The sequence below is a fragment of the Gadus macrocephalus genome, chromosome 18, assembly GCF_031168955.1.
Source record: "Gadus macrocephalus chromosome 18, ASM3116895v1".
In the NCBI taxonomy this organism is placed as follows: domain Eukaryota; kingdom Metazoa; phylum Chordata; class Actinopteri; order Gadiformes; family Gadidae; genus Gadus; species Gadus macrocephalus.
Window position 1 is genome coordinate 10,227,707 of NC_082399.1, and position 23,319 is coordinate 10,251,025.

Below are 23,319 nucleotides of genomic sequence, written 5' to 3' on the forward strand. Positions count from 1 at the left end.
CTATATGTGTCGTCTCATTTGTACCAGGTATTAATATCAACTAGTCACCGTCAACTTTAACAAGGTCCTTAAACATATGGGCATAAAGCCATCAAAAGGACCTTGACCCATGTCTGCAGTTGTGCTTTGTGTGAACCTTTGCTTGGAGTCATGATGGAATACAATATTTTCCTTTGGGCATAGAAATCTAAAGATAAAATGTATACCACTACTACTACCACTACCACTACCACTACCACTACTACTACAACGTCTTCTAATAATAAAAGTGTCTACTACTACCAATATTAATGGTACTACTTCTACTAAGCCCTCCAAAAGGGACCTCACTGAACAGCATGTAAACACGCAGATGCACCCTCACAAGGGTCCTCCTTCTAAGACCCACATCCCAACGAGTGAGGCCAGATAACTGTCCACTCTGTGTGACGCTGTGGGCCTCCGAGCCCCCCCTAGAGTTGACCCTCTGCTCCCGTTCCCCCTGGCATCGTCTGTCTTCATCCTGTTCAAGACGCTATCGTTTTTAGGGTGTTTAAAGGTGACATTTTGAAAATCTGCGTCTTCTGACATCACAAGTGGGCGTGTCCACTTAGATATGTGCTGGATATATCAGTCTACCAGCCTACCAGGTGGACTGTAGCAATCGTTGCTCATCTATCTCTCATACATCTAGGTCAGGGGTCACCAACCTTTTTGAACCTGAGAGCTACTTCATGGGTACTGAGTCATACGAAGGGCACCGAGTTTGATACACTCTTCTGAAATAACAAATTTGCTCAGTTTGCCTTTAGTTATATATTATTACGAATGAATAATGATACTCATCTATGTGAAGACACTGATCATGTTAATGATTCCTTACAATAATTATCAACAATGACTTAAAAAAGGTGGGAAAGAGTTGTTCAAGAATGAGTTGTGCTATGTTTAGAACAGGCCTGCGGGCGCCTCATATGGTCCTCGCGGGCGCCGTGTTGGTGACCCCTGATCTAGGTGGACACGCCCACTAGTGATGTCAGAAGAGGCTGATTTTCGAAACGGCTGGTAACGGCTAATCACTCACTCACCTGGTGGTCTAATATGTCACCTTAAAGGCCTCCACACACCGGCGCCACAGCGCAGCGTCGCGTATTTTACGCGCGTCAAAAGCACGCCCCTAGCACCAACAGGAGGCGGCGCGACGGCCGTGCTGCAGTATCAAGTCAGGAAGTCACCTGTCAATCAACCGCAGCAAAGAGGTGAGTAGCCTATTGTAGCCTAGTTTATTTATTTTCCATCTTTTTGGCTGAATAATTTGAAAAATGTATAATCTGCGAAGTGAAAGTATGTTTTCAAGCATCAGATCAACTTAGTTTGTAGGGCACTTTATCGTTTTATTTACTGTCATTTCTTATTTATTTTATATTTTGCCATTATTCATCTATTGCATCAACAATCTCAATAACTGCAGGACCTTCTATTAAGACTTTTTGGTATATAGTGCAGTCACCTTTTAAGGCCAATTGTTATTGTGTGTATTTATTGTATTGAGCTCCTGGATGGCTTTATTGATCCCCATTGGGACCAATACAGTATCTATCTATTTATCCATCTATATAGCCTTAACATAGCCACACATTTACATGTATGCAGCCAGTAGTTATCCATTTTAATTGAGCAAGCTCTTTTACATTTTATTGAGTTTTTTTTATTTCAACAGAATAAATAACTGTTGCCAGACAGAGGGGGGCTGCCCTTCTTCTCCTGCGCTGTAGGCAGGCAAGGAGAAGACGAAGGGTTTGGGTGCACCCCATCAATGAACAGAGACAAGAACAGGGGGTATGCCACAATCTGGTCCAGGAGCTCCGTGCAGATCCTGAGAGGCACGCCAATATTTAAATTCGCCACTAAGTGTGCAATGGCAGAACCATATGGTGCAGCCTATATGATGACCTATAATCTAGTTATTATCCCTCTCTGGTATACTCTTTTGCATATATATATATATACTTTTTTTTATCCCTCGGGATAAATACAGTGATGTTATTGCTGTGCTGGATTCAGTAGCCAGTGTATTTTATTTGAGTGCTCGAGACACTTAATGTTATTTTTCCTTAAATCCAGAGAGACAGTTAATACATGATCTGATACCAGAGAGACAGTTAATACATGACAATGCATTTTTTAGCTTTGCCTGTGTTTTCTTTTACTTATCTATTTTATTGTATGAGAATGTTTCTATGTGAAGCACTTTGAGTCTGCTTCATGTATTAAAAGTGCTATATGAATGAAGTTGCCTTGCCTTAAATAAAAAAATATATATTACAAGTAATCTGGTTTCTACCTACATGGTGTGATTATATGTGACTTGATTTCGTCTATTTCCCATTATGGTTAATGGTTTGGGTACTTCGTTGATTTCTCACCTGAAGATCCAATCTCCAGAGCTATGGCTCGCCAGGCAATGACCTTTTTGGAGTTGTCTTTGTAATGACGGGTACTTTGGTCATGCAATTCGACATATTTTTCCACCTCGACGACCAGTCTCTCATCGTCCATTCTCGTAATTGTTTCTCTCAAACGAAAGAGGGCGACATCCAGTGGTGAGGGGTAGATATGGAGGTGCCTACGGGACCCGGGATGTACAAACCAGCTTTTACAAAGCGCTTTTTCAGGGGCGGCGACGCTCGGGAATAGAACATTGGCTCGAAGAGTAGTTGGGCGGCGCGGCGCGGAACGCTGCCGCGCGTCTAGTCGGCGCCGGTGTGGGCTAGTACACCCGGATTAATGGGGGCAGACTTTTTGACGCGACGCTGCGGCGCCGGTGTGTGGAGGCCTTTACTCATGGCCGATCAGTGTTCTTTCTGATTAGCTCTTAATTGAGATCACCTGTCACGCACCGCTTTATTAAAGGTGAACACAATGGGTTTCGTTTACTTTTCGCATCGGCCTGTGTCAATCGAGGTTGAGTTTAGTGATGGTTGAAAGTTTTCGATCTAGATTGCAGATCACTATTGTCACTTTATACAAACTGAAAGTATGCGTTGTTGCGTGTTTGTTTTTGTGGGCATTTGACTGAACAGCCCAGACAAATATTGCTACCAACATGGCACTTCGAAACAGACCACCGCAGTGAGTAAAAGTTATTTTCCTTTATTAATTGTTGACGTTTTTGGGCTGTCTCCTCAGACACAAGCCATCAGTATCCCTGCTCTTTGCACCTTGACATGCATGTCACCGCTGTTTGTTAACCTAGCTTTGCTGATTTGTATCTTGTGATGTGTGTGTGTGTTTTTCTTAACAGGTGTTAGATGACTGACAAGAACTATGGGGGGGCCCCCTTTGGGCCCCCCCATACCAACTTAGTCTTCAAAGGAATCTAGTGCCATGGGACTCCGGTGTCTTCCAAACATCCTCGGAATACATGTGTATGAATGGTCCACCGAAGGGTTGATCTGGAAGCCACCACGGTCCACGCAGTAATCTGCTGCGTGGGCCGTAGTGGCTTCCAGAGCCATCTTTCGGTCTCGCAATTTTGCTTAATTCATCCGCAGTAAAGCTGCATTTGACTATTCCAGGGTCGTTTTGTACAGGCTTTCAATTGACCATGTTGACTAGTTTGTGGGAAGTTTTTTATTTTTATTTTTTACCCTTGCTTACAATCCAACGGTTGTGACCACTTATGCAACTGGGCTGTGAACCTTGCAATTCTAGTTGCATATTTGTACACGCAAGCTTGTCCATTTCTATCGCCATCACTATCACTAGCTTCAGCATTTCCTTGTAGGCCATTAGCTGACTTGTGTATTGGAGCGATGATTTGGGTATTTTAAGATGTTTGAAAACCTAAAATAAAGCAAAATGCGTGTCTGGTGTGCAAGAGCCAATTTGTTGGCTTGCAGTAGTCGAGGAGTTGCCGTAGGTCGTAAGCCATCTGGAGGTTGTGGCAATGGAGGCTTGTGGTAGATCTGCCATCCAAGAAAGGTTAATTCTTCTGAAGCATGATTAATAGTTTAGTAAATTGAATCTATTCATATAGAACTATAAAATCCAAGACTGCAGCCAGTAACTTGGATCGCAATATGTGGAAAGTATTAGTCTTCATTTGTAACAACAGAATAATTAACATGACTAACTGGGTTTCTTCCATTTTCTAACTAGGGGGACTTGACTGGTGAGTCTACTGGATTAATCAGTAGCGGTACTTTGCCCAACAGATTTGATGGCATGACTACAGGGTGACAAAGACAATTATTCCCTGCCTATCAAAAGAGACTTCTAAAACATATCTGCTAGAACAGTTCCTATACTTTTTGTATAATTTGGTCATGCTGCAAATTTACTTTTTGTAGTTGCTCCATATTTAGTTCTTTGACAGCCTCACCTGCTAGAAAAGTCTATTCAAATCGGCTAAATATAATGAACTAAATTAATAGCCATGAAATGTTGTCACTCATACTAATGGCAAATACCCTCTTTCAGTTGGTGATTCAACACTGATGTCTCTCTAGGCTTGAGGGAGAGCTCACAAGTAAATTACACAAATGTCCTGGAGCAATTGGGAATACACTTTTATTTAGTCTACCTGACCAGGGACATCTTTGAATATCCTTTGTCACCTAACCCAAACTTTTCACTCTTGTTAGGTTGTCCTTTTCTCTTGTTTTAACCCGAAAGGGCTGAAATATCAACATTTCAGGTATTCTGTTTGGATAATGTGCAAAACTTGTGGCTTCACTAATAAAAAAAATTAACAAATGTATTTTTCTTAATGTGGTTAAACTATTTAAAGATTTGTATGCAAAATATTTCTGCTCAATTTGTGGTAAATGAAACTCACATTTTTTAATTTGATAAAACACAACTATGGGTTAAAGGTATTTGCTTTGGGCATCTTTTGATATTTTTAGAATCTAGCTCCATTGCCGTTAGAAATGGTGTCTCCCAGTACTGCAAAGTGCTTCCACAAGTTTAAAAAATGGGCAGAAAAGGAACTGCCAACTAAATCTATTTAACATGGGTAGAACGTTTCCATGGAAGCTCTTGGCTGCTGGTTCCCAACACAGCTCCACTGTTAGCCTGTGACCTTGCGTTTAACTTTTTTTGACTTTTGGTGACTTTCACAAAAGAGAAATTAACTGGTTAATACAATAAACAAGACATTTCATGGTACCATTTTGAACTGTTTGTGGATATTGCATTAAATCCATATGCTTGAAACTTTTCAATAATGCATATCAACGAAACAATGGAATGAAATAAATAGTTCAAGCAATTTGTGGGACTTGGCTGCTTTTAATAATAATAATAATAATACATTTAATTTAGAGGCGCCTTTCAAGACACCCAAGGTCACCTTACAGAGCATATAGTCATCATAATGTAGACTTTTACATTATTACTCATTTTGGGGGTTATTTCAGTCTCTCCAACCTGCAGGTCGTGCGAAGAATCATGTCAATGGGAATATTCTATAAATGTCGATATCATCTCAACACTTCTGCTCCAGCCGCTGTTGAAGCGTATGAGTCCTTTGAGACCCCCTTTGATAAAAGGGGTTCTCAAATGTTGACCCTCAGTCACCTATTGCATCACTTCCTTTAGGGCTTCGGCCTTCTAATTGATAATTATAGTATAATTGAATGCCCTCTTTCATATATATGATACCTCCACCACTGGGACGTGGCAACAATTCTCCAAATCCATATGGGGGGGGGGATGCTTGTGGACAGTAGGGGTGTATACTCGACATAAATAGGAAGCAAACTCATCTCACAAATGAGTAATGACATCTCACAAATATTTATTCAATAAATTGTTTCTATCTATAATAATCCAAAATCCGTTGGCTTTTTGTCCCAGTAGGTGGCGGTATATGGTGAAAAACTATGAACCTCCACTAAACTAGAAGAAGAAGATCTCTGCATCCGGTACGTCACGGACTAGGTCACGTGTCTTGGCCCCATAACGCGGAAGCAAATCGCTCCTGTATGTTACCCTGCGCCACTGAGCAGTTTTGTATAGGAATGAATGGGCGGCCATTTTCCAGTCTATGGTCCATCCTTTATTATGTCCATGGCCGTGCTGCGTTGGGCTGGGCCCTTAGAATCAGTACCACTTTTCCCCGCCAGGCAGCGCCCCTAACTTGGCATTGCAACTTGGTTTGTGGCTTGGTGCTGACCTCTTGTGGCTATGTGCGGGAATTATACTTGTTTTTATGGCCTTGAGCGTCGAGTAGGGTCCAGCTGCAGCCCCGGAGAACAGCGACGGAAGTACTCTGGCGTGACGGAAGTGATTTATGTATGTTAATTAACTAAAGGGTAAGTAGTAAGTCTAATAAGTCTATAACGTTTGTAATGATATTTCTATTGAACTGTAGAATATAGCCTCCGACCACAAAATGATCCCAACCGTCATGGGGATGTGGAGAGAGCAGTTGGCTGACACTCCTGAGACCGGGATTCAAGTCCAACCAATGCTCTCTAATGTTTTTTTCTATATCATGTGAGTTGTAAAGTCAAGTCTAGCCGCCATCAACAAAATCGCAAATCATCAAAACTCAGACGCAGGTTCGAGTCCCAGCTCACAGGGATTAAGAATTTGCTCATCCTTTCTTGCTGAGCCTAGATTCTGTTCACCTTTGATGGAGTAAGTACCTTAATGGATACTTCTTATTTCTAGACTGTGTGAATTGTAAACTCAAGTATAACCTCCAAAACATCATGATCTGCGTCTTGGTGGTGTGGCGGTAAGGGCTGTGGGTTAACTTGACACTCTGCAGGTGCAGGTTCGAGTCCCCGCACGCACGTACGGCTAATAAGAAGCTGACCTTCATGATGAGCTTTCAGACACTATGGTTCAGGTTCCCTGCTCAGAACCAGGGTTCAAGAGGTACCTTAATGGATACATCTTATTTCTCTATCATATGAATGGTAAAGTCAAGTATAACCTCCAAGCATGCTCTGGTTAACGTCTTGGTGGTGCAGCGGTCAGGGCTGTTGGTTAACGCTCTGTAGACTCAGGTTTGAGTCCCCGCATGCACGGCTAATAAGAATAATGAGCTTTCAGACACTATGTAGGTTCAGCTGCCCTGCTCAGAACCAGGGTTCAAGAGGTACCGTAATGGATACATCTTATTTCTAACACTCTGTAGATCACTCTCACTCTGTTTCTAACACTCTGTAGTTAACACTCTGTAGACTAAGGTACGAGTCCCCGCTCACACGGCCACCAAGAAGGGAGTGTCCCCAATGTGGCAGAACCCCCCCATCCCCCCTTCAGAGGGGCTGGGAGGGGCTGGGGGGGTGTTAGGACTAAAAGGGTCTTGCTACTTTTTTTAACATTAACATTAGTAACGCCCCCCCCCACCCCATCTTTCTTGAAAGATCTATAGATCTTTCAAGATCTTTCAAGATCAAAACTATATAAAAGAAATAGATAGATATAACTATAGATAAGGGGGGGGGTTACTAATACAGAGTTACTAATTTAATGTTCAAAAAAGTAGCAAGACCCTTTTAGTCCTAACACCCCCCCCCCTCCTAAATTCTTAATCCCTGTGAGCTGGGACTCAAACCTGTGTCTGAGTTTTGATGATTTGACGATTTTGTTGATGGCGGTTAGACTTGACAACTCACATGATATAGAAAAAAACATTAGAGAACATTAGTTGGACTTGAACCCCGGTCTCAGGAATGTCAGCCAACTGCTCTCTCCACTTCCCCATGGAGATTGGAATCATTCTGTGGTCGAAGACTATTATAATCAGTTCAATAGAAATATCATTACAGATTTTATAGACTTATTAGACTTACCCTTTAGTTAATTCACATTCAACAGGAATTGAACAGGAATTGCCCAAACTTAATTTTACTCTTCTCCTTGAGCCTTACAAAATGTCTTGCGATATTGATATCCCCCTTCCCCCTGCGGACTGTTGTAGTTGTTTTATTATCTTATATTTGTGTGTATGCTATGTGTGACTGTAGGCTACTACTGCCTGTCTTGGCCAGGACACTGGAAGTGATGTTTATCTCAATGATGATTATTATTTTCAGCTAACCAGTTGCCTTGCATTTTAAAATGTCAATGCAATCATCAGCCCTGAATAACTGTAAAAGCTATTTAATAATTGATTTGCATGCATAGAATACTGCACTTTCCATTGTATAATTAACCCTGTTAATTACAACTAGAGGTTGAGCGTGCGTAATGACAGCAACCTTCCCGTTCAATCCGTAGAAGAAGTGAATCAATAACAGTTTTGTTTGTGCTATTGTTTTTGGGCCCTTTTCCAAATAATGTGGAGACAACAATACGGTAAACATTAAACAGACTTTCTTTTTTATTTTAAAACAACTATAAAATTAAACTAAACAAGAGCAGATGTGCATTTTTTTTGTTAACATAAATTACAACACTGACTTCCACGACATGCAAATGACTTTGAAAAAAATAAACCAACGAAACACTGTAGTGCACTGTCCTGCAGCCAGCGTACACTCGAACACACGGTCACAGGTACCTCTAAAGCCTGATTCAAGCTGTGCAATAACCAAACGCTTCAAGTGTGTGCTCACGGGAGTCTCAGCATAAATAGAGCATATCATCAAAAAAGAGACAGAGAATGCATAGCAAACTGTATGAACATTCAACGTCAATAACGCCAACATTAGAAAAACACCATAGCAACATCGCTACATCGTATGTGAGTCATTCAATCTGTGAAAATGGAGTCGTCAGAAAATATCTATTTACAGTCGCCGTTTAACTAACGGTACGTCTATTGTAACAAGCCGGCAACATTGAACTAAGCAAACTTCTGGAACTTGTTTGTTTCAAACAACGGACGGCATTCATGTTGACGATAACCCTGCACTGATATCGCATTTTTTAAAACCCCCTTAAATATCAGTGTACTTTAATTTTGTAGAGATTTTTGCATATTGTTGTAGGCCTACATAATGTTTTCTACAACCAATATAATCAAATAGTCCTCTATAGGGGTCTGGAAGAGAGAGCATAACTGTATTTAACTGTAATCTGCCAAACCCTGGCATAGCCTGTTGCTATCTGCATAAGTACAATCAACTGGCATGTATCATATATCTATGTTATATATCAACCTTTTAATCTATACAACTCTTGAACCTGTTCAGATAGAAAATATATATTTCTTTTTTTTTTCTTTTTTTTAACTGTATAATCAAACATAAAACAAAGTACTAATTGTTTATTTAGACCACTCGTTGCTATGACCTATGTCTCTGTCACTCCTTCCCAACAGCCACCCAGACGGTGTGTTGAGAGCAGTGCAGTCAGCACCCAGGTGCCCTGGCCCCAGACTCTCTACACAGTGATGCGCATCAATGTAGAACTGGCCCCTCGGTTTCCTCCTAAATGGACCCTCTTTTGACCTTTGACCTGAAACTTCCCTTCTCTCTAAACAGGGCGGCTTAGGAGTTCTAGCGAGCGGTGTGGGGGTGTCTGAGCCCTGGCAGTGGAGGTCGTGTGGGGGTGTGATCCGGGGGTCATCTTGGCACTTTGGTTGAAGAGAGCAAAGTGAGAGGGGGGATTTTACGGGCGTCGCCGTCGACATGGCGGGGCGCTAGGAGCCATGAGGCCGTCGGGGGGGATCAGGGGGGGGGGTTCCTACCACGCCAGAGGGGAGACCAGCCGGGGGCTGCGGGGGTTCTCGGACGCCTTGGTCTCGCCCAGGGCTCGCTGTGAAGCACACACACACGCACACGCACACGCACGTAAATACACAAACGAACAAACAGACACACACGTAAACACACATGTTAACACACACACTCGCAAACAAAAACACACACCCTGTACTGAACGTGCTCTAATCGAGTAGGAATATCCTGTTAAGAATAAAGGTCTAAATCACTTCACTTAATATTAGGACTTCAGTGGTTATTGCTAAGGGTGTTCCAGATGCTACTGTAGCAGGTTAACATGGAGGGGAGCATTGTTCATTTAGGGAGGACAAAGCACCCCTGGTTACATCTTACCCTGGTGGCTTTTTGTAACTCAATATAAAAGAGTGATCATCTCACCTCAAACTTGGACATGAACTCGGTGAAGATGCCGAAGAAGACCTCAGTGCTGGTCGCCTTGCTCTCCTCCCCGAAGTAGGAGGCCACCTTGGAGAACTCCTCCATGGCGCGGTGCTGCAGCGCGTCCAGGGACTGCACTGCAGGATGGCTGTTCTCCAGGAAGCTCTGGGGGACCGGGGTCAAGGGTCGAACGGTTGGGTCCCGAGGTTGTTTGGGTGCTATGCATTGTAAACAGTAAAGTGAAATGTTGTTTCACTTTAGAGACGTTGTTCTGTTTATTAGTGTATATATTAAGGGTTTGCATCTCTCCTTCATAGGACGATCCGATACGTATCTAGATACATGCGCGACGATCCGATTCAGGGACAATCCATTTTAATATGGAACGATTCGATGCCTTTCGATTCAATGTTCTAACGATCTGGTGCGAATGGTAACGGTTGATGAGATATGATACAATCTGATAGATACTCGTTTAATATTAGTTTAATTTTAACACAAAATAAATATATTTTTCAACCAATTTGATTTCTCTGAAAATATTTATATTTTGACGAATCAGATCACTCCCAAAAAGCTTTGTTTAGACTGATCCGATCGCTCTAAAAACAAAAAAGATTCGGCAAATTAGATGGCTTTAAATGTTCTTTGTTTTTCTTTGAGCGATCTGATTGGTCGAAATAAATAATCTATTTCGAGCGATCAGATCTCGAAACAGTTTCTAGTTTATCGAGGTACTACTTTGGCTGGAAGGATACGCTCATGACAGAGGCGAAGTGGTCCTCGGAGGTGGCAGGGATCTTTGCGCAGGCGGTCCGTATGTCCTGTATGGTGGAGTGGAGGTCAACCAGCTCCGATGTGACCGCCCTCTGATTGACTGGACGGTGACAACAACAACAACAACAACAACAACAGTATAACTAGTTAGTGGGTTCCAGTAATTCAGTCTAACAACAGAGCCCGGCCAGGACAGGACTGAGACCTGACTAACTCTGAGGATTTCACCTCCCTCTCCGTTGACATCCAACACAAACTAAAACAAAATTATTAAAAAAGAAACTTTCACCAGGGAATCTGAACAGTGTCCCTGCATATTAATCAGCCACCTGCTGGCTGTATGAGTGCTGTACCTTTGGCTGCCAGAGGCACTGTTGTGAGATCTCTGTCAAAGTTGAGCAGTTCTGGAAAGTGTTCGCAGAGAGATTTGGCCAGGATGTGAAGAAATGTCGATTTACCGTCCACCGTCTTGGTCGTACTCAGCTGGAAGAGGAGAGAGGTCGGTGCTATTACTGCAAGTTCATTGAGGAGGCTTCTATACAGAGGGACCTGTGCATCCAGGGACATGCAGATAGATGGGTTATCTGTCTTGCTAATGGAGCACTACAGGTACGGCTATGGACATCTGGCAGTCCGACAGCTGAGCACACATGTTTCTCCAGTACACTGCAGCGCTGACAGGCGTCCAGGGTACCTCTGTGAGGAAGATGATCTTGAAGCCCGTGGTACGGCTGTTCTTGGGCTGGCCATTGTTCAGGTAGTTCCCCATCGCCAGCACAAACTGGGTCGGGACACAGCACCAGAATGTCACTCACACATTCACAGGATTAGTTGCGCTTGAGTAAAGAAGAAGGAAATTATTTCGTAACTTGTAGGCTTTATGGATTACTTCGCTGTATGAAATGCAGGTATTGAACCAAATAATTATTATTATTAAATATGATAACCCTTCTTAACCCCTGAGTGGAAATATGGGTATTACAGCAGAAGTGCATAACAGTTAAAGTTATAAGACTTACAAAGTACAATCGATAAAAAGAGTAAAAATGAATGCGTTGAAAAAAGAAATGATAGAGTTGGATGAAGAAATAGTTTTGAGATCTGCTAGCCCCGCGACTAAAACCAAACGACACCCTTCCCGCTCCTGGCTGCTGGTCCTACCTCCAGGATCTTGGCCAGTTTCCTGCTGGTCCTCAGCTCAGTGGAGGCCTTGTAGATGTACTCATAGGCCACCTTGATCTCCTCAGTCTTCTCCGCTAGGGTGGTCTTAAAGTGGAGGCTCCGCAGGCGCGTCTTGTACTCTGGCACCATCAACATCTGGACGACACGGTCAAAACCCGTTGAAAACGTCTGATCTTTTCTGTTTTCCTTTTGATATGTTTAGTTTGATAATTGGCTGAGGCCCGTTCAGCAATCAGGCCTTTCACCCATGTACTTTATGGCTGTTCTAACGTAGAAAATGTGAATCAAATGTTTTATTAATTTCTAGATGGGATCAATCCGTTATTGAGTGTTAATAGTCCTGACAACCAGAGCTCCATGTCCTTCAATAACTCACACCTGTCCCTGGTTAATGTTTGAATCCAATCAAAATATAAGGTTCAAAATTTCATTGGTCAGAAACCACGCTTTTCAGACGGTAAAACCAAAGCCAAAGCAACGTCTTCATTAGCCTGGTTTACGGTATACTTACATTGCTTTACGATCTGACACTACTATAATTCTCGAGTCATCACAAAATGGCAATGGTATCAGCACCAAAATTCCCATGATGCAATTTTGGCGAACAAGCCCGAACATGACCCATCATTGGCCTTCTTTGTCCACCAGGTGGATCGGACACTGGTGCACTTTTATTAACAAGGCCACGCTTGGGCTACTGCCCTCCTACATCTGGAATCTGATCACACAGAGAAGTGTTGATTCTTACGGTTTGCGTTCAAATGATCAGTTGTTGCCGTCTATTCCATTTGCCCGCACAGAACTGGGAAAAAGGGGCTTTCATCTCCTATGCTCCTTCGACATGGAGCGTGCTGCACAACACTGGAGAATAACTGAACTAATTTCTTTGAATGCTTTTAAATCCAGGCTGAGAGCACTTGAGACGACCTCCTTTACTTGTAACTGTTTTTTTTATCATTTGATTGGCTGTCTGTATGTTGTAACTGTGTAACTTTTGCTGCCTTTTTTGCTGCCTCTTGGCCAGCACTCCCTTGATTGTTTTGTTTTTTTAAATCTCAATGGGACTTTCCTGGTTAAATAAAAAAATGAACCTGGAAGATGAAGTGGTCGGGCTCGCTGAGCTTGGCGGGGTCCTGGTCGAACTGCCGGTAGCGCTTCACCTCGTCCTCGTCGGGCGCGTACAGCAGCAGCTGCTTGATGTGGGCGGGCTCCAGACGCTCCGTGGTCACCGTCATCAGCACCTGCCGGAGCTCGGCTGGGGACAGTTTCAGGTGGGCGATCAGGATGGCTGGGGGGGGGGGTGGAGGAAGGACGGGGTTGGGGTTACAGTTATAGAGGTTCCAGGTGGAAGGGGGGGGGGGGGGGGAGGACGGGGTTGGGGTTACAGTTATAGAGGTTCCAGGTGGAAGGGGGGGGGGGGGGGGAGGACGGGGTTGGGGTTACAGTTATAGAGGTTCCAGGTGGAAGGGGGGGGGGGGGAAGCGAGGAGGAAGGAGGGGTGATGTTTAGGTTACAGTTATAGAGGTTCACGGTGTGGGGGGGAAGGGGGGGGTTAACATGACTGAAGGCTGATAGAGAGGCATGGGCTGGGGCCAGGTTGGGTTTTTAGGCCAAACCTGGATTCTTATGTGGTGGTTGTGTTTGATAATTACAATTTGAAAATTCAATCAAACTAAGAATTCATCAAGGGACACTTTTCTTTTTAACAGAGCTGGCACTTTGAGGTTTGCGGATTGACCTCGGGTCGTCCCACAGACCGCCACCCGCCACCCCCAGCCGGCTACTCACAGGCGTTGTAGGCCTTCTTATGGGACAGGATCTCCACCACGTCCTTCTTTTTAAAGTTCTCAGGCAGGAAGGTGGGCTCTGGGGGGGACACTGATACATTCAATAACACGGTAAGGTTACGTTCTCCAGGCACCGAGAGAGGACACTACACACACAGAGAGACACGCACACGCACACACACACACACACACACACACACACACACACACACACACACACACACACACACACACACACACACACACACACACACACACACTCTCTAGAGGTAAAGCAGGTTGTGGAAGGTCAACGGAATGGAACCTTTGTGCAAAGCTCTGTCATTGCACACACAATGTATCTGCCTCTCATTTTATTGGATTTTTTTTCAAAATAAAAGCCAAGTCGCCTTTTTTCCTCAATGACAGAGCTTTGCAGTGGAGGAGGTATAGGAGGAGGAGCAGGAGGAGCAGGAGGAGGTGGTGCCTCATGGAGAATGGATTTGATCAGGAGGCCAAGGCTGCTTAATGATGAACATGGAGACTCTAGAGGTAACAAAACAACATCAATTACAAGGACATTTTCCAACAACAAACACTGGTCAGATATATGAAGGGCTCTAGCACCATACAAGCCCTCAGGGGTCATTTGATGTAACGATGACGGTGATGATGATGGTGATGATGATGCAGTGAGCCTACTGAACCTACTGGATCTGCGCTGAGTCCCAAAGTGCAGCTCCAGGTCCAAGTACTTCACCATGTCACTCAGCTTGTCGTAGTCTGAGTCCTCTCCAAGCTTCACAGGAAAAACAAACAAACAGGACACTAACTTTATTTTTGGGTCTGACGTATTCCATTGCATGTTGAGTGTTCTAATTGTATACACAAGGGGCCTGCTGGCTGGTTTGAATCTGTGCCAATACCAGTGTGAGCCACAAGAAACATAAAAAATGCAAGAACCGCCATTTCACAATAGAATGTGCTGTCTTTGCATAGATACATTTTTTATTATTCCTAAACAGGGTTCAAAACAATATGTGAGTTTGTGTGCGTGTGTGTGTGTGTGTGTGTGTGTGTGTGTGTGTGTGTGTGTGTGTGTGTGTGTGTGTGTGTGTGCGCGTGTGTGTGTGTGCGTGTGTGTGTGTGTGTGCACGTTGACATCCAACCCCACCTGTCCCCAGATGGTGCCCTCAGACTTCTCCACCTGCTCCCAGCGCAGCCTTTTGACGCTCATGTGGTTGGACTCTGAGGGGGTGGGGCTGGCCCTGGGCAGGGGAGGGGGCTCGCAGGGGGGCAGGGGGGGGGCTGGGGGAGGGGCTACCTGGGGGGAGAACATCAACAAGCTCAACCTCACCATGAACTTAAACATTAATCTTCATCAGCATCATCATTATAAATACTATCATCTCTATCATCATCATCATCATCATCATCATCATCATCATCATCATCACCACCAACCCCCACATCACTATTGTCACCATGAACACTATCATCTTCATCATTATCACTATCATCCTCTTCAGTATCATCACCATTAACCCCATCATCTTCATCATTATCACTTTCATCACCATTAACCCTATCATCTTCATCATTATCACTATCATCCCCGCTATCATCCCCCTCATCACTATCCTCCTCTTCAGTATCAGCACCGTTAACCCTATCATCTTCATCATTATCAATATCATCGCCATCACCACTTTCACAGCAACATCACGAGAGACCGGGAGACGCAGGTCTGCGCTCATACCAGAGAACCACCTGAACACTGAGCAATCTGTTCAGCATCTTCTAATCTGCGTATCATCCAAATAGATACAGTACACTTTTGCACCTCTGTTACTATGGCATCGCTTCCCACTCTGCCGTTGCAACAACGCTGCATAATTTATAGCCTTGTATATGTGAACCTTAACGCCCGGGTTAATTTAAACGATAGCGGCTACATGTCAGTTTGAAAATCCACTTTATCCTGTAACGTTAAATCAAAGGTAACATGCATTCCCTACTTGGATTATCCTTATTATTTACAACACATCGATTTTATGATAGGGATTCTATAGGGGAAAATGTGAATTAAAACTTTGATATATTAGAGCATACAACCATAAGAGTGACCTCACCCTCTGTGGGGGCAGCTCCATCAGGGGGGCGTCGTAGCTCTTGTGTGTGAGCAGGGTGGTGCGGGTGGTGTGGGCGGTGGCGGGGCTGCGGCCCAGAGAGTGGCTCTGGGTGTGGGGGGGGGCGGGCTCCTGGGCCGAGGGCGGCAGCGGGCCCTGGTAGCTGTGCTGGTGGTGCAGCTGGTGGTGCCGCTGCAGCACCAGGTGGCTGGGCCTCAAGACCTGGGGCGAGGGCTGGGGCGAGGGCTGCCTCAGGGGCTGGGGCGTGCTGATCTGCCGCGGCAGGTGGGGGGTCCGGGTGGACGGCTGGGACCGCCGGCCCGCCAGCGTCTGGGTCCCCGAGCGCGGGATCCGGGCGAAGGTGCCCTGGAACCGCTGGGGGTCGTGGGTCATGCCCGCCGGCGGCGGCGGCTCCTCCTCCTCCTCCTCCCTGGGGGGCGGGGCCTGGTGGAGCCGGGGCCGTCCCGACAGCAGCAGCCTGGGGGGCGGCGGCGGCGGCGGGATGATGGGGTGCTGGGGGTGGAAGGCCATGCGGGCGCGGGGGATGTGCTCCGGGGAGAAGCGCACGGTCGGGTGCGGGTCGGTGAACTGGAAGGGCGGCGGGATGGGGGACGCGAAGGAGGGCGGCGGCGGGGGGCTCTGGGAGGGGGGCGGGGGGATGGGCTCGGAGCCCGAGGAGAAGGAGGTGATGTCGTCGCTGCTGCTGCGGCCGTCGCTGCCGTCGCTGCTCAGCTGGCGCGGCGCCAAGCAGGGCTCCTGCTCCTCCTGGTAGCTCATCTGTACCGGGGGGAGGGACTTCCTGTCACACGCACACACTTCCTGGGCGTCGGGTTTACACTTACTGTACGTCTGCTTTGTGCTACCTGGGTGTGTCCACATCACATCATTACATCTACTTACCAGTTCCCGTACAGCTGCCTAACACTTCCTGTCTGTCTGATCCCCAGTGAGTGTCTAGCGGCATCTCTTACTGTTTTTCTAATTCTTACTTTGTACTATCTACCTCCCGCCGTCTGTACAACTGTCTCACACTTCCTGTCTGTCTGACACCCACTTAGTGTCTATCTGCATCTCTAACTGTCTGTCTGATTCCCACTTAGTGTCGATCTACATCTCTTACTGCGTGTCTAATTCCCACTTAGTGTCTATCTACATCTCTTACTGCGTGTCTAATTACCACTTAGTGTCGATCTGCATCTCTTACTGCGTGTCTAATTACCACTTAGTGTTGATCTGCATCTCTTACTGTATAATTGCTCATTTGACAGCAAATCAAATTGCTACTTCGTATACATCTACTTCCCACTCCCTGTATGGCTGCTTCAGGACTGTTAAATGTCTGTTGTAGGTCTCTTTCCTATAAACCTGTTTCACAGAGTGCTCATCAAACTGATTCCACGAATGACCACGGCAGTAAGAGGTAACAGACTAATTGGTGAAGTCCACTGGTGAGAAATCTGCTTACTCCCAGACTTCCACCGCAAACTTTCCTGGGGTCTAACGAGACGCCCCGTCAGCTCTTTCTCTACCTCCCCCTGTCTACTGCAACTCTCCTGACACCCTGGTGGCGTCACTGAGATACACGGCTCTCATAGCAAGCAGCCGTTTTAATGGCTGCGCGGTAGCCACTGATGGTCCATCATCCCTGGGGTTGAGGAGTGCTTCGCTACGGCCTCATCGCTACGTGTTTCCTGAGTCTCAAGTATCAGGCGTGGTCCTCACTTACCTTGAAGCTAAGTCACTTTATTACTTTATTACTCCTAAATTTGTTTCTTGTATTCGTAATATATTTGTAAGAAATATGTTACAGCTATGGTTCAATTAGGAATGCAAAAAAGTACAGCTTACTTTACTTAATCACAATTAGATACAATCAGAGGATATTTATTAGTGTAGATTGGTTATTATAGTTGTAATAATAATTATGAGATATAACTATTACTGTTATTATTATTTATTGTTTTACTTACAGGCCCATCTCTTCTTCTGAAACCATGACAACCACCTTGAAATATCTGTTCATGTGACACAAGTGTTCATCGTAGTGTACATTAGCATGGCATCTAACGTCACGTGAAGCACCACAACTTAAAGATAGAACGCATCAAAATAATCAAATGATTAGTAACATGAAATACACACTGACAATAATCGGATCATTATCTGTTATATACAAAAATTCACAAACAATATCGTGCAAACTCCCAGCACAACAGAACATGGCAATAGTGCTTGCACATCGCCTCCATTTTGGAAGCGTAGGAGCAAGGGATAATTTTTTTGTGATTAACCGTCAAAGGACTTGTCTTAATGGAGAGACATTGCTGTCTTTGAGACTCATGAGAGACGTGTCAAAAACAACATTTTCATTAGCCGAAGTTTTGGTATATTTACGTTAGTTTACGATTGTCACACTAACACCTCTCTGGAGTACTCTCAAAATGGCCGAATTAAGTGTCGACCGAACAAAACATCCCATGATGCACTCTGCCGTACAAGCCCTACACCGTCCTAAAACAACATGTATCATCACGGCACGACGAAACGCTTTCAGGCGAGCACACGTCATATACAGGCGCCCCCCCGCGGCCCTCCTCACCTCCTCGTAGTCGTTGTCGGCGGGGGGGGGCAGGCCCTCGTCCATCAGGGTGACGCGGTGGCCCAGCTGCTCGCTCAGCGCGTCCAGGAACTTGTCGGTGTCGCGGCTGCGCGGCGGCCGGGAGAAGGTGAAGAGCTTCTTGCGGCGGCCCAGCGGGCTGAGGCCCCCGCTGCTGCCGTTGGAGGGGTGTGGGGAGGCGGGGGGGCTCTCCAGGCTGACGTAGGGGTTGGACTCCTGGCTGCCCTGGTGGTACAGCTCGTACACGGGCGTGGGCAGGGGCTCCTTCCAGGACAGGGACAGGCCCGACTTGGTGTGGCTCCCTGTTTGGGGGGGGGGGGGGGGGGAGAGGGGGGGGGGGGGAGAGTCGGGGATGAGGCGGGAGTCCTGTGAACGGTGGCTCCCCGCGTCTCGGACAGGGACGCCACAGTCTCACTGTTGCATGCTGGGGGGTTACCTTTGACCTCTGGGTCGATAACAGGCTGACAGAGACGTGGTCGCCATGGTGATACGCAAACACACTGTTCCCTTTTTCTCTCCGAAGTGTTGCCACGGCTACAAGCCACAAGCCATATCGTAAATGTACACGTGTCTGGACATCTTTTGACGACTTATAGGTCCAAGGTTTTGTTTGTGTGTGTGCGCCTGCAAATGTCTCTCTTTTATATGTGTGTGTGTGTGTGTGTGTGTGTGTGTGTGTGTGTGTGTGTGTGTGTGTGTGTGTGTGTGTGTGTGTGTGTGTGTGTGCGTTTATATGTGTGTCCATATGTATGTGTGTGCGTGTGTGTGCACGACAGCGGCTTCGTTGGTACCTGTCAGCGGGGGGAGGGTGAGGGGGGAGAGCGAGCGCCCTCGGTAGGGCTCGGCCTGGCCCCGCCCCTCCGGGGCTGGCGAGGGGGGGGCGGCGGCGTGCGGGGGCGAGGCGCTCTTGGTGGCGTACACGTTGCCCAGCTCCGTGTACAGGCCTGACATCTACGGGGGATGGAGGCGTGACCAGCGGGTTAGCATGGCGGCGGCTGGAAGCTTGACGTGCACAACATGGCCGCCTGGCTGCTCGGTGGGCCGTCACGCCGTGAGCAAGCAACAAATGGTTGCTAACGGCGGCGAGAAATATGGACAACGCCGCTCAATTGGGTTCAGTTTTTTGTCATTAAGCATTGGCATAAATGTGGACCTTGACGCTTAAAGTGGTTTTCACTGAAGTTGTTCATTTGAAGAGTTGGATTATATTTAAAAAAAAATGCGTAATATCCAGAACAAACAGGCAGCCAGGAGATGTTGAATCGCAGTAAAACATGAACGTAGATCAACCGACCTTGGAAAGGACACACAAACTCCAGAAAAGGACAAACAAAGCAAACACGACCCGCATGGCTGTTGATGAAGACGTCATCAACCCCCATGCCGGTCGGTAAACCCGTTGGGTTTCACGGGACGGGACGGGACGGGGGGGGACGGGACGGGACGGGGGGGTGGCGGGGGGGCGAAGGGGGAGCGGAATGGACGGATACCCACGTTTTTCATGTCGGGGGACTCTGGGAACGAGGTCCCGTCTCCGCACTCCCTCTCCTCGGGGCTGTCGGGCGCTTCGACATGAATCCCTAAAGCACAAGAGGGCGTCAGCGGCGGGACTGGAGCACGTCGGCCCCGCCCTGTTCCGCTCCGGCCTCCTGCAGCCCCGGGCCCCCGCTGGAGGAGGGCCCAGAAGGAGAGGAGGAGGAGGAGGAGGAGGAGGAAGGGGGGGGCCGGACGGAGCAGCATGGATCAGCGCTCTTAAACACACGGTGGGGGGGGGGGCGATGGGGATAGTGAAACAGGTGGGTCGCCCCGATGAGGCTCTATAGCTACAACGCTTCTATTCTTAACAGCGTGGGAATGCATCGGGTGACACATAAGCGTTGTAAGGTGTATGCGTGATGCAATGGGGTCAATATCGGCGCCACGCTGTGACGTCGTTGTCCTCCATTGGCTGCAGGAAGCCAGCGTGTGTGGCTGAATTCAAAAGGCAGCAGAGCCGACCGTTGGTACTGCCTCCAAAACGCAGACAGCAGCTGAGTGCGGACATGGGTGCTAGCCTGTCTGTTTTCATACTCTTATGAAACACACTCCCGTGAACACGACGCACACTCCCACGCCTCTACAGTCGATCTTTGCCCACGAGGATCCCGTAGGCACGCGGGAAGAGCAACCGAATAATCCCATCCACAGACGAAGTGACCCCTGACCTCTTTGGGTCATGTGATCCTCATGTATCACCACTAAATGCAATTCATCTCCATGAATTGCATTTCATCCTCACTTCGTGTCGCTTCCCTTCTGTGTCGTTGTTGACCTTGTTGTCGCTGGCGTCTGAAGGCCAAAGAGAGATCTAGCTCATGCTCAGTCCTACTTATTGTGGAGAGGGTCCAGGTTAGGGACACACAGACTCACACGGTCTGGGTTCGAGCACTATTTTAGGATGAGCATCCCTGAGCGACATGCCTCACCCCTGACATGCTGTTTCTTAAGCATTTACTTAACAGATTACCCCAACATTTTATTTAGAAAGGAATTGTTAAACCAATATTGGCAATATTATTAATATCCCATTGTGCCCTAAAACAGGTTTGTGAGCACAATAGGATATTAAAAACACACACAATTGGTACACCTTGCGCCCCCCCACCCCCGTATTGTCCCCCTGCATGAGGCCAATGCCGTGACCGCCCCCTGGTGACAGCGGGCGGGGGGCCGGAGTGTGACAGAGGCCTGCGGTGGGCCGTACCCATCCCCAGGTGGGTCCCGATGATGCAGTCGTCGGAGCTCCTCTCCTGCATGCTGCTGCGGTACGACGTGCTGCGCACACGCACCGAGCTGCTCCGACGGTGGTGCTCCGTCACCACAGGCTCAGGCTCCACCGCCGCTACACACACAGAGACGCACGCACACACACGCGCACACGCGCACACACACACACACACACACACACACACACACACACACACACACACACACACACACACACACACACACACACACACACACACACACACACACACACACACACACACACACACACGAACGCAAGCATGCAAGCAAGCACACACACACACACACACACAGACATATTAAGAAAAAACACATGCATATAGACATTCACAAGCCCAATGCATGATTGCATGCTTGGACAAATGGTCATGCACACATCCAGACACACACAAACACACACACATAAAGGATCACTTTTTTATGTTTGATATTTATATATGCAGTTGCCTCCAGATATCACTGGGAATACAGATGTACATTTCATTGAACGGTCATTAACATTGTCCAGGATCTCCCTAATGCAATGTGTGATCAAGCACGCCAGTTCAGAGAGCATATGGTCTCGCTCTCGGCTCTCATCCCTATACTACTCCCTCACACTCCTCACTTAACTCCTCCTCTCCCCACTCCCCTCCTCTCCTTACCACTTTCCTTTCCTCACTCAGTCCTCTGCTCTCCTACGTCACTCCCTTGCTCCCCTCCCCTCTCCTTCCTCACTCCTCTCCTTCCGCCCTCCCCTGCTCTCCGCCTCCACTTTACTCTCCTCCCTCACTCCTCTCCTCTGCACTCATCTCATATCCTCACCTGCCCCCCCCCTCCCTCGGTTTCCTCCACTCGCCTCCCTTCCCCCTGTCTCCTCCTACTCACCACCCCCTCTCCTCCCTCTCCTCCCTTTTATCATCTCCTCTTCGTACTAAGGTAGTCTAGACTTCACCTCAGTTGTCCTTCCACTGTCTACCTGCCAGTTAAACCAATAGACAGGCGAGCGTGCGGTCGGTGACTTCCAGTCATGCTAGCGCATCAAACGCCGCTCACTCAAACCAAAGAGGGAGACGCACGGGCCTTACGTGTGGGCTGACCGGCGCTCTTGAAGCCCAGGAAGCGTGAGATCTTGCCCTGGCAGCGCTCCTGCTCCTCGTAGGTCAGCAGCTGGTAGATGAACTGCCAGATGAGCTGCTTGGCCGGGGTGTCCAGCACCGGGAACACGTCGACGATCAGGGTGTCCACGTTCCTGGAGGAGGGGGCCCGCGCATGGCACACACACACACACACACACACACACACACACATGCACACACGTATAGACAATCACATAGACAAACATATTGACACACACACATACATGTATAGAAAAACACATGGACACACACACACATAAGGACAAACAAAATCACACATAAAAAGACAAACACCCACCCACACACATAAGCTCAAACCCCCCCCCCCCCCCCCCAACACACACACACACACACACAAAAACAAATAGACAAACATAAACACACAGACACAAGCACACACACACACACACACACGAATACCTTAAATACATAAGCATACATTCCATAATGTTTTAACATAGTATTTGAGCGTTTGAGTTGATTGGTATTCAACACCAGGGGTATGCTATAGAGTCAACTCGGTTTCTTTGTTCTGAGACGTGACTGTCGGGGGAGTGGAGCACTAAACATGTACATTCAATTGACATGCTATTCAGCTGAATACTGGTCTCCAGCATTCCTTTGCACTGTAAGTAGACTGAGCCCACGTCCTTCCATTCTCTGCTGTTCTGCTTGATCCATGGAGGATAAAGAAACCAACGGAATCGAGCCGCCAAAGTGTGTTTGCGCGTGTGCGTGTGCGTGCGTGGCATGGCGATTCCCTTTGGCATCCCTGCCTACCTCCTACATACAGCATACGTGGAAGTACTAATGACATACACTTAGACTGCTACCAGCATGTCTGCTCTAATGCAGTCAGTGCTTCAACCCTGCTTAACCTAACGATGGCTCCAGGTA

At 47.0% G+C, this 23,319-nt stretch overlaps 1 protein-coding gene across 1 annotated transcript in view; it reads right to left on the reverse strand.

Moving 5' to 3' along the window:
- Window positions 1-8,299: 8,299 nt before the first annotated feature.
- The window catches only part of grid2ipb (glutamate receptor, ionotropic, delta 2 (Grid2) interacting protein, b), a 34,314-nt gene continuing 19,294 nt past the window's right edge, over window positions 8,300-23,319 (reverse strand). The window contains exons 9-25 of the mRNA XM_060037261.1: window positions 22,372-22,535; window positions 21,261-21,398; window positions 20,012-20,097; window positions 19,309-19,468; window positions 18,500-18,819; window positions 17,871-17,915; window positions 15,850-16,677; window positions 14,946-15,095; window positions 14,483-14,570; window positions 13,794-13,871; window positions 13,097-13,293; window positions 11,985-12,140; window positions 11,518-11,604; window positions 11,177-11,306; window positions 10,805-10,923; window positions 10,047-10,211; window positions 8,300-9,702 (exon numbers count right to left, since the gene is read on the reverse strand). Coding sequence (XP_059893244.1) covers window positions 9,631-9,702; window positions 10,047-10,211; window positions 10,805-10,923; window positions 11,177-11,306; window positions 11,518-11,604; window positions 11,985-12,140; window positions 13,097-13,293; window positions 13,794-13,871; window positions 14,483-14,570; window positions 14,946-15,095; window positions 15,850-16,677; window positions 17,871-17,915; window positions 18,500-18,819; window positions 19,309-19,468; window positions 20,012-20,097; window positions 21,261-21,398; window positions 22,372-22,535 — 2,983 coding nt within the window. The 3' untranslated portion in view covers window positions 8,300-9,630. The remainder of the gene's footprint in view (window positions 9,703-10,046; window positions 10,212-10,804; window positions 10,924-11,176; window positions 11,307-11,517; window positions 11,605-11,984; window positions 12,141-13,096; window positions 13,294-13,793; window positions 13,872-14,482; window positions 14,571-14,945; window positions 15,096-15,849; window positions 16,678-17,870; window positions 17,916-18,499; window positions 18,820-19,308; window positions 19,469-20,011; window positions 20,098-21,260; window positions 21,399-22,371; window positions 22,536-23,319) is intronic.